The 12,458-nt window shown below is 40.4% G+C and overlaps 2 protein-coding genes across 2 annotated transcripts; one reads left to right on the top strand and one right to left on the bottom strand.

Moving 5' to 3' along the window:
• The first annotated feature begins 5,433 nt into the window (after positions 1–5,433).
• cfd (complement factor D (adipsin)) lies at positions 5,434–7,680 on the top strand. The gene is made up of 5 exons (XM_070920821.1): positions 5,434–5,497; positions 5,841–5,997; positions 6,362–6,503; positions 6,685–6,975; positions 7,467–7,680. Exons 1-5 carry the CDS (start codon positions 5,434–5,436, stop codon positions 7,644–7,646), a joined length of 834 nt encoding a protein of 277 aa, XP_070776922.1. The 3' UTR covers positions 7,647–7,680.
• A 102-nt stretch (positions 7,681–7,782) lies between these two features.
• On the bottom strand, positions 7,783–11,177 carry LOC139297642 (GTPase IMAP family member 8-like). Its single transcript, XM_070920396.1, has 3 exons — positions 11,128–11,177; positions 10,088–10,927; positions 7,783–9,511 (listed from the first exon to the last, which is right to left on the bottom strand). The coding sequence occupies exons 1-3, from the start codon at positions 11,135–11,137 to the stop codon at positions 8,799–8,801; spliced, it is 1,563 nt and encodes a 520-aa protein (XP_070776497.1). The 5' UTR covers positions 11,138–11,177; the 3' UTR covers positions 7,783–8,798.
• Positions 11,178–12,458: the final 1,281 nt, after the last annotated feature.

Here is a 12,458-nt window from a genome sequence, read left to right as displayed (position 1 = left end):
GCCTGGACTGATGGAGGAAACAGCAGAGATTATACCCGTTTAACAGTAATCCCCCTCCTCTGGAGCAACGCCAGCACGGAGCAGAAGACCACCACTCGACTGGAAAGACAAAGAGAGACACAGAGACAGACAGAGGGGGAAAGATTCAAACTTTTACTGTTAATGATGCTTCTTGTTGTTCGGTCTTACAGAATGTAAAAGCTGATACTTGAACTCCAACACAGAAATCCTGTATGTTTTGTTCTAGTTTATGAAGCTTTATACCACAAAGACATCAAGGGATTAGAGAGTTTTGGATTTAATTCCTGACATGTGTCATTATGTCAGTACAACTCTTACTGATAAATATTAATTTTGTGAAGTTTATCCTTATCTGAAGGGAGTAAAGATAGAGTATGATGTATGGATTACAGAACGAGTCAGTAATCCATGCATGAATCTGTGCAACATACATCTTCAACACTGGGGGGGGGGGTCAGGTGGCCCTTGGGCCTGAGCCACTGTTAAAAGTGACATTTCTTGGTGGAAAGTCACAGAGCTCAGTTTAAACTAGAGATGATTGTGTTTTGTTTTGTTTTGCTTTAATGTCGAGCACATTGAGTCTCTTCATCTGCAGCATGAACAGGTGGAGTTTTGGGCCGACAGCAACACCTGAGACTTCTGGTTCTTCTGCAAAATGTTGTTGAAAGAGACACAAAGCTACCAAAAGCAACACACCGGCAGTCGTTTTGTGTCTCTTTCAGATTACATGTCTGTGCTCATGTGCAGATCGGAACAAAGCCCACCTAACATGGTCAAACCACCTCCGAATTTCTTTTGGGGTTATATGAGTTTATCGTGTCTCAGTAAACTGGAAGGGGAAGCTTCCTAATGCAACTGTTCTGATCTTTAAAATGATCACTCACAATGATTTAAGTCTAAAATATCCCTGAACTGTTATGTAGGTTGAGATCAATGGTGGTTTTTGAGACGGCACATGTAGTTTCAAGTCCTGTTGACTTTCTTTTAGTGTTGGTGAAGCTGGGTTTGTTTTTAATGCACTTTTTTTGTGTGTATTGGTATCTGTCAGAATGGCTTTTGACATTTCCCCCCTCAACACATCACTAGTGTTTCTGTTATATGTGACTGATGCACCAGAAACTCAGTTTGAGTGATTGTAAATCACGATGACACATGAAGAGTCCTGTTAAGTACAGTTTGAATGGCCCAGTCTGCACATATTATCGCATGTATACACTTGTATATGAAGAATCAGCCTGTTGTATGTTTCTCAGCTGACTACTCCTTTGTGATAAACGTGATAAATAGAATCACTGTTTTAAATCAGCCTTTGAAAACATCACGGCATCGTCATCTAGATATAATTAAAAGACCTGTCAATGTGGAAGAAACAGCAGCAGGTTCAAACCCTGTGCACCAAGCTGTTTCATACACTCAGACTGTGGAAAGTCACACTGTATATTTGTATGTATCGTATGTTGCTTTAAAATACACTTTGATATAAAACAAAACAGAATACAAACCTTTCTAACAGGCCGGGATTGATTGATTGATTGATTGATTGATGGACGACAGAAAGCCTGCCAGACAGACTGACAGGCTTGCTGACTCAGCGTCTGAGAATGAAAACTCAGATGAGGTTGGAATGAGCGAGCGAGGGAGGAGAGACACAGGGAGAGAGAGAGAGAGAGAGAGAGAGAGAGAGAGAGAGAGTAATGAAACATTTAGAAAAACATAAAGTGGAAAATGACTCTGTTAACTCACCGCTGATAACTGGTTCAGTGCCAGACCACACACACACGGATGAACAGATACGGATGGCTACACACGAACACATGTAACAGAAACAAACACACACACACACACACACACACACACACACACACACACACTGCATACCTGGCTGGGTGGGCTTTGTTGCTCGAGGCTACGGTTGTAGTTGTAACTCGTCTCCGTGGCAACGACAACAACGCTCAGGTGACAATCAAAAGTCCGATACAGAGCAATACTAAGAACTAATACTCAACACGTCGGGCAGTTTATACTGTTGCTCTTCAGCTGTGTGGACATTTCTACATATAAAATGTCACGTGCATGAACTGAAATTCATTGCTTATAATCCTCATGTCCAGTGGTGAAGAGTGTTGTTTGTGATTTACTCACAGATGCCTCCATTTCACAGCTAATGTTTCTGCAGCTAAATTAACTCATCATCATCATCATCATCATCATCATCATCATCATCCAGGTGCATACAGATGTCTTTGTCAGTTTTAACCTATAATTTCTAACTATTATGTTCCTCCTAACATGTAATTGTGAGAATATGAGTCACGACTTAATTGGCCAGAAGTAGGAAAATCTTATTAAGAGATAACAAGTATTATTTCTCCATTTTACAGTAACGCGTACGTAAGGTCAAGCCCCTGAGACATTAGGAGAGGAGGCTCTCAGTAAGCATTTGTGCAACTTTAATTCTCATAATGGGTCTATTTCCGAGAAATTAGCCATAATGATATAAACTTGGCATCCAGAGAAATCAATAAACTGTAACACTTTTTGATATGACAAGACATTCGCTCCTGTATTTTACTGTCTAACATTCACTTCGTTTACTAACTAAACTTTCAGCCAAACATTCACCGTTTAGGTCAATATATTGCATGTTAAGGCAGCCAGCAAACTTTTTTTTATTAACATTGAGGAGCTTGTTTGTTTTTTCTGAAATATTCATGTTTTCTAGTTGTACTTGTTTGTACCTGCAGAGGGCAATGCAGGTCTAGAATTAGAAACCGTACTCTGCTGTTTTCTACAAAACTCACTCAGAAACACAGGATATATTGTCTGTAATCTGGTTGACATACGATAAAATAGTTATGTCTTCACTGCTTTATTTCATTTATAAAGTTTGAAATGTCCGAATCGTTTCCAAGGAAGTTTTCTGGAAAGAACAATGTCATTTGTTACTACTTTTAGGGAAAACACAAAGAGCGTTCAGCTGGTACAGTTCCAATTATATAATTATTATTATAGTGTAATATAGATGGTAATTTAATCAATACACAGCAGATCACCTGAACAAGCAAAAAACGTCAAATTTGTCTACAGGAAGACAAAGAATTCAACATTCATGAATATTGGAGTTTCTAATATAAATGAGTGATATTTGGGTTTATGTAACCTTTATTTAATCAGGGAGTCTCACTGAGATCAAGTTTTCTTTTGCAAGAGGGGCTGTAGCACAGCAGAGAGAAAGAAAACACTCTTCTTTCAAGGAAATTCCTTTAGCAGCTGCTTGTAAAGTCAACAAACTGAAGTCTCTGTCACGTCCCCTCGGTGAATACAGGGGATGATAACACGACAACCAAAGAATCTGAAGGAGTCACAGTAGAATTAACATAAAATAAATTAAATAACAAAGGTTCTCAAAATGTGGGAGAGGACGGGACAAGGGGGTCGTGCCAAACAGATAGAAATCAATATAACAGAAGTAGGCATGACTAATCCCCAGCTCTGAAAACAAAAACACAAGCAAAAGACTTAACTTGCTCTTCTAAAAAAAGAACAAATACAGACGTGGCACCAATCAATAATCCTTGTGTCTCTAGACAAAAGTTAACTGCGTGTGAGAAAAGTGTAAAGTGTACCTCAACTCACCTGTCGTCCTCAGCCTCCCACCACAAACCTGTTCTCATGAGCTCTTATTCAATCGTACACTTTGAAGGTACAGCAGCTAAACTTCCTGCCTTAAAGACGTTTGGACGGGACACATTAGTGCTTCTGAACATGTGACCTTTTGATTATGGGCTGGTCTCAGAAACTCACTCTAAACGTATTGTATATGGTGTGCATTTCTATGTATTCTTTGAACGCATGCTCAGTTACTGACGTGGGCTGTAAACCTGCAACATGTTCATTGCTGTGTATTTTCTGTATAGCAAAGGCACACAGAGGCTTACGCATATGCACAGTATTATCTATACCCAGTCAGAATGTGGTGGCACAAACTAATCACCACGTGCAACAGACCTTTTGCTGAAACAAAACAGCATTGGTACATTTCCCTGTATAAAATATTTGACTTGTAAATCTCCCGGAGGGCCTCTCCTCCCCTGTACCTCCACCCAAAATATAATCAGCCAAACAGGAATGTTCCCAGACCGAGGGGCAATATTTCTTTACAAGTTCACGGCAGGATAAATCTGTCCAAACACCAGCCAACAGGAGTCTCAGACAAACAAACAGTTCTCAGAGTCGCTCTGGAAGCAGAAACAAATCTATGGGTTGAGTTGTGTGCAAGAAGCACAGTTTGTCTGGACAAGGAACATCAAACTGATGCCAAGTTAAAAGACGGGTGGAAGCAAGGGTGTAATATTTAATTAAAGACACAGTGGGAATTGTTCACGACACTACAATTATAGTCTTTACCAATGTGAGCGCTTAGACACTGCATATAAAACCCTTTGGCAAGTGACATCCGGACCTGAACTGCATATTGAGAGAGTCGTGTTGTGCTTCAGCTGAGTTGAGAGCTTTATGAGCTGCATCATCTCTGACACTGAGAACAATTAGGTGCTGCTGCAAAATTGGCTTTTACGTGTCAGCCTCATGTTTGAAAAATATATTTTCTCTGTATCTGTGTGTCCTCTGGCAGCTTCAGATATGAAGATGAGGTTCCCTACACAGTCAAACTGACGTACTAAAATGATTTATCTGTTTATTGATGATTTACGTGGTCATTTAATGCTATAATATGTGTTGTTTGTTACAGATTTAATCTGTATTGTATTCAGATTACATTCTTGCAATGCATTCTTTGAAAAAACACAATTAGGTGTTGTTGCTGTTCATCTGTAATGTACTTACTTCTTCCAGACTGGCTGTGTTCCATGTTTTCCTGCTGGATTTACGGGAAGAACAGAAGAAGATAATGTCCTCCTCCTCTTCTGAGTGTTGAGTTTAAGTGCACGAGGTCGGGGGGGTTCATGCAAATCTCCGCATTATGTAACTTGAAAATGTCATTAAACTACACATGAAGTGGAACTTTTTTTTTTTGGAAGCAAACAAGCGTATATGTCTGTGCAAAGAAATGTGTGGATCTATTTTTTTTATCTAAATGTCATCCAAAAGTGATGTGAAGATGAGAAGGAACATACTGTCGCTAAGCATGAAATGTATGTTTGCCTTGTTTGTCTTGTCAAGAACTGTGAGTGAAGAAAGCATCTATCAAAGTAAAAGCTGTCAGCGAACATGTTTGCTTTCCTGTTTTTTATTCCTGGAAAGGGGGGGGGGGGGGGGGGGGGGGGGCAGCAGGAGGATTGCCAGACTCCCACTTGCGCCTTGCACCATATCTGCTTGATTTATGTTTCCTTTCTTTCAAGTGGGATCCTTTAAAAGACCAGTTGCTGGTTTTGGTTTAGTTAAACCGACATCATGGTGTCAGAGAAAGACGTTCTCGTGGCTGCTGCTGTTTTTGCTTTTGCCCTCATTTCACACAGTGAGTTTATGCTGACATTGTTTCTTCAATAACTAATGATTCATCTATTTAGATTTGGCTTCTTAGTCATTTATATCCGTTGGTTTAGATTTTGATTGTGTTATTTTCACTGTAGTATTATTGTATTTTTCTGCTACTATTCTAAAAATCTTTTCTAACACTTTTTACACTGGTTGTATTTCTTACTGATAATTTTGGAAGTTTTCTTGACATGAAATGCTAAAATCCCCCTTTATTATGAAAATACTAAAGGGGGATGTGACTTTGCACCTTCCCATGCAATACTCTCCGTGTGTGTATGTTACTGTACGTCTTCTTTCTGCTCGTGTTTTCATCGTTTCAGGTGAGGGTATAATTGGTGGCAGAGAGGCCGCTCCGCACTCTCGGCCCTACATGGCCTCCATCCAGGTGCCGGAAGGAGAGAAAATGAACCATGAGTGTGGAGGGTTTGTGATTGCAGATCAGTGGGTGATGACAGCAGCACACTGTCTGCCAACAGGGTGAGGCAACCTTCACAAGATTAACAAAAAGTTTTAATTAAAATATTTACTTCATCTGTGATTATATACATGTAAATGTTCTCTGAGCTGATGTAGCTCGGAACTTCTTTGTCTTCAATTTCATCATATTTGTTTTGTTTTCATGACTGAGTTCATTCATTAACTCCAATTTAAAGGAGGACTGTGTGCATTTTCTTGTCAAGCATTGGATATCTGGAACAAAACATGCAGTTTTATCATTATTTTTCAATGTACGCCCCCTTTTTGTGATTATAATGTTTATTTAATAGAAATGGGAAACGTGTGTTATCATATAATATTGAAGATTATTCAATACTATAATATTATTGCGCTCTTTTCGCAGGCCAAATGGAAGGCAAGTAGTGTTGGGTGTCCATTCTCTGAGTGAACCTGAAGAGACGAAGCAGACATTTGATATTTTGGAACTTCACAATTACCCAAACTTCAGCACCTCAAGTTATGATAATGACATTGCTTTAATTAAGGTAAGTGTATAATTGTGTCAATCAGTCAATCTCTCAGTGGTACACTATTCGGAGATGTGAACGGATATGTTGTTATGTTTTTTGGGAGGAACAGAACTCTTAGCTCTGATGTAGATCTAGACATCTAGACAAAAAGCAAAACAAAACAATCCATTTGGGAACGTTTTTTTTTTTTTAACAGTTGGATCGTCCATTCAACGCCTCGGAAGCTGTTAAAGCAGTGGAATACCTGCGAGAAGGCGGCACAAACCCCAGCACGAATGAAGAGGTCGACACAGCCGGCTGGGGATCGATCAATGACCTGGGGGCCAGACCAGACAAGCTCAAAGAGGTGACCGTTGAGGTGTTCAGCTCAAGTCGCTGCAGACGTGGCGACTACTTTGGCAGAAAGTTCACCAAAAACATGATGTGTGCACATAAATTATGCGCAGACCCCTGTGATCAACCTCATAGGAAAGAAGACAGCTGTGATGTAAGTTTCAGTTCCTTCTCTTCTATTAAATATAAATGGTTGTCAACAAATGGGATAGACAGCATCAAGTTAGGATGACCATGAGCCAAGTAATGTATATTTGTCTGTATTAAAACCCTTCTTTTTTCTGTGTTTAAAGCTTCAGGGACTTTACTGCTATTGATTAGGCTCACATAAACTACATATTCTTTGCCAGCGCTGATGTTATTACCCAATAAGTTAGCCTACAGTAAAGGCAAAAAACTTTATGGAAGTGTTTTGTCAGAACAAATCTCAAAATGGGACTGCAACCGAGAAGAGTGAACAAAATGCAAACTGCCTCCCTGACAGAAACTCTTCTTCGATATGTCTCTGGTCGTATCTCCTTGTTTATACAGCAGCACTAATGTTTGCAAGCTAACACACTAAACTGGAGCCGTCATTGCACTTTGCAGGTTTATACTGTATTTCCTGTTTAAGGCCCTTCTGCTCGTCTTTTTGTTGTCTTTCAGGGTGACTCTGGAGGTCCTCTGCTCTACAATGGCATTGTAGTGGGAATTACTTCCAATGGAGGGAGCAAGTGTGGTCAAGTTAGAAAGCCTGGTATTTACACTATCATCTCCCACTACACTGAGTGGATTGATAAGACCATGGCCCCGCAGCCCGATGCAACAGAGGACCAGGGCAGTTAAACAAAGGAGAGCAAGCATTACAGTTACAGCACATTACGGTTTTCGGCTTTCACTGATTAGTCTACCTGCATGTGAAGCTAATGTGTTTATATGTTGGACAGAAGTGGTCCTTTCTCATTTGCAACTAATGCATGGCTGTAGAGATAGAAAGACATTTAATCACTTTATAAAAGAATCAATAAAATACACTTTATCACATTCAGATGTCGTGTCTTTCTTGAGCTGTTTAGAATCGTGCACAATAAGCATCAGATGCAGTACAATAACAAAGAGAGATGTGGGGAGATAAATAATCAACACAAAAGTTTCTTCAGTTATGTGTACAAAGATGAACAGTTATGGAGCAGACTGCAGATAACATCATTAACATGTTACATTACACACATTACATCATCGCAGACTAAGTTCATAGATTGAACAGAAACCTTTTAAGAGTTAACACAGGAGCTGCTATCATGACAGCTAAACAACGTTTTGCATCAATCTTGTTGTTTTTATGCAGTTTTATCAGTTTGTTGGCAACTGAGCACATCTGAAGGATGGTTTTTAAGGACGTAACAGTTGGGCAATCTAGACATCAACAAGCAGATCTCATAAACTTGTCAGATAACTCCTCATACCAATCAAATCTGCAGCTGTACTTTGTCTTTTCCTCCCCTCTCTGCTCGGTGCAGATAAACACACACATAAATAATTCCTGATGTCTTCTGCTCTTCTGTTTAGTTTGGAAAATCCCCCACACCACCACCATTGTTTTTATTCACAATGCAAAATTGAATTATAAAATGAATAATAATTTCTTATTTGCTAAACAACCTTGACTGGCTGTGTCAGTTGGGCATAAATCTCAACTTTCTGAAAACTAGAATGTCTATGCCATTTGCATTTGATGAATGTACTGTTTAAATATAAATTGCAATGGTTTGAGATTTTGTGAAATTCACTCAGTGGCAATAGTCTGCAAGCAAATCATAAAAAATATGTAAAAGCAATACATCTGCAATATAATTCCACATAGTTAAACTCTTCTCTGACAGCATCTTAACAAAAATAAACTGATAATATTAATTGCAGGTCTGTTGTTGCTGATTTAATCACATTTTACAGGTGTTGCATTTATTACATTCACCCCCCTGCCTGCGAGTATAGAAATCAATCATCTCGTAATAAGTAGTTCACTTCCAAAGCCCCCTCCTTTCTCTCCTCAATACCTTTCTTTCTCTCCTGCAGCTCCTGCACAGAAAATCTTCTCATTGAGTAGGAGCGGCCTCCGTGTGAAGCTACCAATTTGTTGATTCCTGAGAGCAGGTCTTTCACCTGAGGATAGCTCAGAGCATTCTGGGACTTTGTAACATTCAGCTCATAAAAACGGCTCCCACACTTCTGGATGAGACCCTGAAGGGTTGCATGGGCTTCGGCCACGTAGTCGTTGATCCTCTGAGGCCTGCGCTGCTTGCCATCAAAGCAAACGAAGAGGACGATGGCGTGCTCTGCAAAGTCTCGTCCAAAAACCTTCTGCAGGTGCCCAAGCATCTCGCACTCGCCCTGGGTGAAGCGCCCCACTTGGAGCACCAGCAGGAAGACGTGGGGTCCAGGTAAGGACAAAGCCAAGCAGTCCTTGACCAGCTCCAGATTTTCCACCCCGTCCTCGTCCCATAGCTCGGGGGTGTCCACCAGGATGAGCTGCCTCCCTGCTGCAAACACTTCCTTTCTCTCACAAGACAAGGTGGGCTGAGGGGGTTCATGACTAGACTCATTAAATGAGTATTGATTACCTGCTCTCTCTAAAATTAGATCTAGAGCAGAGGACTTCCCGCTGCCAGAGAGACCCAACAGGATGACTGAAATCTTCTTCGTGTCATCATCTTAAAGACAAAAAAGAAAAGGAAACTGGCTGTTTGAAAGCATTTCCAGAAAGATTAGAACATTAAATATTCTAACTAAAAGGAAGAACACACTTACTGACTCATATCTGGCTATCTCTAAATGATTTATATTGTATCTCTAACCCTTAATGTGTCCTTTGCAGTGTTGGGGTTAAAGCAAGAATATCTTTTGACTGTTTTGTATTGCAGGTGTAAAACTGAATATTAGATATTTTATACTGTAGATAATGAGTGATGAATGCCCTCTCAATGTGTAACTCTATCACCCCCTAGTGGCAGATGTTGCTGCATCAGAATGTCTGAAAATTCAGTTCAGCAAAAATTCACTTTAATGTTGTGAGAAAGTTTCTAAATAAAATCTTTTTCCCACAAGTGTCCCACATGAAATAAATGTTGATCTAGAAACTCCCATGTCCTGTTCCAGTAATCACTGTACTGCATTACATGTTTGTACAGATGAAACAAAATGTTTGGAGCACAGGAAGAGATAGATCTGCATCTGTAATTTTCTTTATCTTAACTAATTCTGATTTAAAACTGAAAAATAAGTCTTACCATCCGTAGCACTCATCTGGAGCTGCAACATAGCTCTGTGGCTTCTCACAGCCTCCTCCAGGCTTTCTCTTTTTGTCTCATATTGCTTTTTTTCAGCTGCCTCCTTCTTTCTTTCCTCAGCATGTTTCGCCTTCAGCTTCTCGATTTCTTTGGCTCTTCTCTCCTCCTGTTGTTGAACCAGTTGCTTGAAGGCCTGCTCCTTCTCCTCGGCCTCTTGTACCTTCTGTTTCAGCATCTTCATGGACGAATCTTCGGTGCTCCTTTTCTTAGCTTCAGTCAGCATAGTTTCTGTGTAGCCAGTCACACCATTTTCACTCAGCATGTAGTCGACCATCTCGAATAGAGCGCACAGGTCGTCACTTGCTGCAGATGATGTGATTCGGCAGTATCTTCCGTCGCACATGTTTATCAACTCCAGGAGGGTGTCGTCCAATGTGTCAGCAACCTTTCCATCTTCCAGAGAGAGCACTACCAAATATTTTAAAGCTTCAGCTCCAAAGTGTGCCTGCAGTATCTCTATCATTCTTCTTTCCCTCTTTGTATAATGTCCACCTTGGATCAGCAGCAGAAATGAACCGATTCCATCTGCGCAAGACTTAAAGCAGCCATCTATTGCCTGGCTGATGCCCTCTTCTGTCATGTCTTCTTTCAAATCTGCATAGCGCAAGCTGATCAAGCGACCATCCATTGTCATGTCACAGACTTGATTTGATGCGAGAGAACTAAAGGTTAACTGGAGATGTTTATCCCCAGAGCTATCCTGTGGCAGAGACTTCCAAGACAGCCATTCCTCCACTGTGGATATGACCACCATCATCTGCCTCGTGTTAGTAATGCCGTCTGCAAAACAACACAGTGATTTTTTTAACAGTACCTGTTACAATTTTTGCAGCAAAGTGACTGCAACCCAACTGAATCTGTTCCTGCTCAGGCCTAGCACTGGCTAACATTGCACTTGTATTGTAAATGAAATTAATTAGTGATTCATAGCATTGAATATGTAGGAAAACACAAATACATTTTATGTAGAAAAGACTTACTGTGCGACATGTCTTTTGCAGGTGCTCTCACAGGTCTGCTTTAAGATCCTTGTTAGTTCAAGATAAAACCTGAAACTGGATTCTCTGGTTCTGAAACAAGCATTATGAGGGCAGAAAGATGCTTCCTGATTTCATGTGTCACCTGCAGTTTTTTCTCAAGGAAGTGCATTCCAATGCACAACCTGGAACAAACAAGGTACTAGTCCAATGCAACTTTCTCAGGCTTCACGTCATGCTTGAGTTCTATGAAAGAACTCCGTCCCTTCCCCCACAAGCATCGCTTTACTTGCAAATAAGAAGCAGTAACTCTAACTAATGCCTTTGTGCACTTTAAACCAAGATTCTGCACACACACACACACACACACACACACACACACACACACACACACACATAAAGACATTGCCTTAACTTGCTAGAGACTAACCCTAACATAAACCATAACCACTACAGGCTTAACCCCAAGCCTGACTCTCTGCATCTTCAAACACAGTGGGTGAGTCCCCGTAATGAATAGATTTATGTCCCCCACAAAGTGAGTACATTTAAATATGCCAGCGTTTCAAAGATCATATTTGAGGCAAACATTTTAAACTGAACCATTATGGGAATTTGCAAACTCCTCATCAGTTGGCCTGGTTCAGTTTCCTTTTCCCACCTGATCAAGCTGCTGCCCTCTGCACGGTTAAACCTGAGCAGCATCCTGTGATTGTTTCTGGTTTGCATTATTGCTGAATCAGCCTCACTGCAGATATTCAATCAAAACAGAGGGAGTGGTATGCTCGTTAACACTGATGATCAGTTTCAATTTTCTCAAAGAATTTTCTCAAAGAAAATTCAGAAAAAAAGATTTCTGGTTGAATTGTCTCCTTGATTGCTTTCTTATCACTTATGATGAAGGCAAAAACAACAACAACATGGAATGTATCATTGATAGCACATGCATGTATTGTCATACTGCCATAGACTCAGCTACAGTATATGAAGGAGTTCCCCCACATACACAACAACTGAGATTACTGAGGGATTGCACCATCTCTCCCTGTGCTTCTGCGCGCTGCTGCCTGCCGCTGTCAAAACGGCCCAAATCAAGGCAGTACTACAGCGTAAAATGGGGGGAAAACTGCCTGGCAAATTCGGATACAATCCTTTTTGTTAATTGCTTGAATCGGCCAAAACGAAATATGATGCTATATATGGCAAACTCTTTGTAGACTATATAATAATTAGTAGTATATAATATCACTATTTCCCCAAAATATCATAATAATATTCTCAACCCCCCCTAAATATGAAATGGTTCGCTCCGTTGCTATGCTATCTAGTGTAGA

The sequence above is a fragment of the Enoplosus armatus genome, chromosome 15 (genome assembly GCF_043641665.1).
Source record: "Enoplosus armatus isolate fEnoArm2 chromosome 15, fEnoArm2.hap1, whole genome shotgun sequence".
NCBI lineage: Eukaryota > Metazoa > Chordata > Actinopteri > Centrarchiformes > Enoplosidae > Enoplosus > Enoplosus armatus.
Note: the sequence above shows the minus strand (reverse complement) of the source record. Positions and strands in the feature narration are given on the sequence as shown.

Coding starts and splice junctions, on each gene's coding strand:
- cfd (XM_070920821.1), top strand. CDS start 5,434: ATGGTGTCAGAGAAAGACGTTCTCGTGGCTGCTGCTGTTTTTGCTTTT. Junction 5,498..5,840: donor TTTTGCCCTCATTTCACACA/GTGAGTTTATGC, acceptor TCATCGTTTCAG/GTGAGGGTATAATTGGTGGC. Junction 5,998..6,361: donor GCACACTGTCTGCCAACAGG/GTGAGGCAACCT, acceptor CTCTTTTCGCAG/GCCAAATGGAAGGCAAGTAG.
- LOC139297642 (XM_070920396.1), bottom strand. Junction 9,512..10,087: donor CCAGATGAGTGCTACGGATG/GTAAGACTTATT, acceptor TTTGTCTTTAAG/ATGATGACACGAAGAAGATT.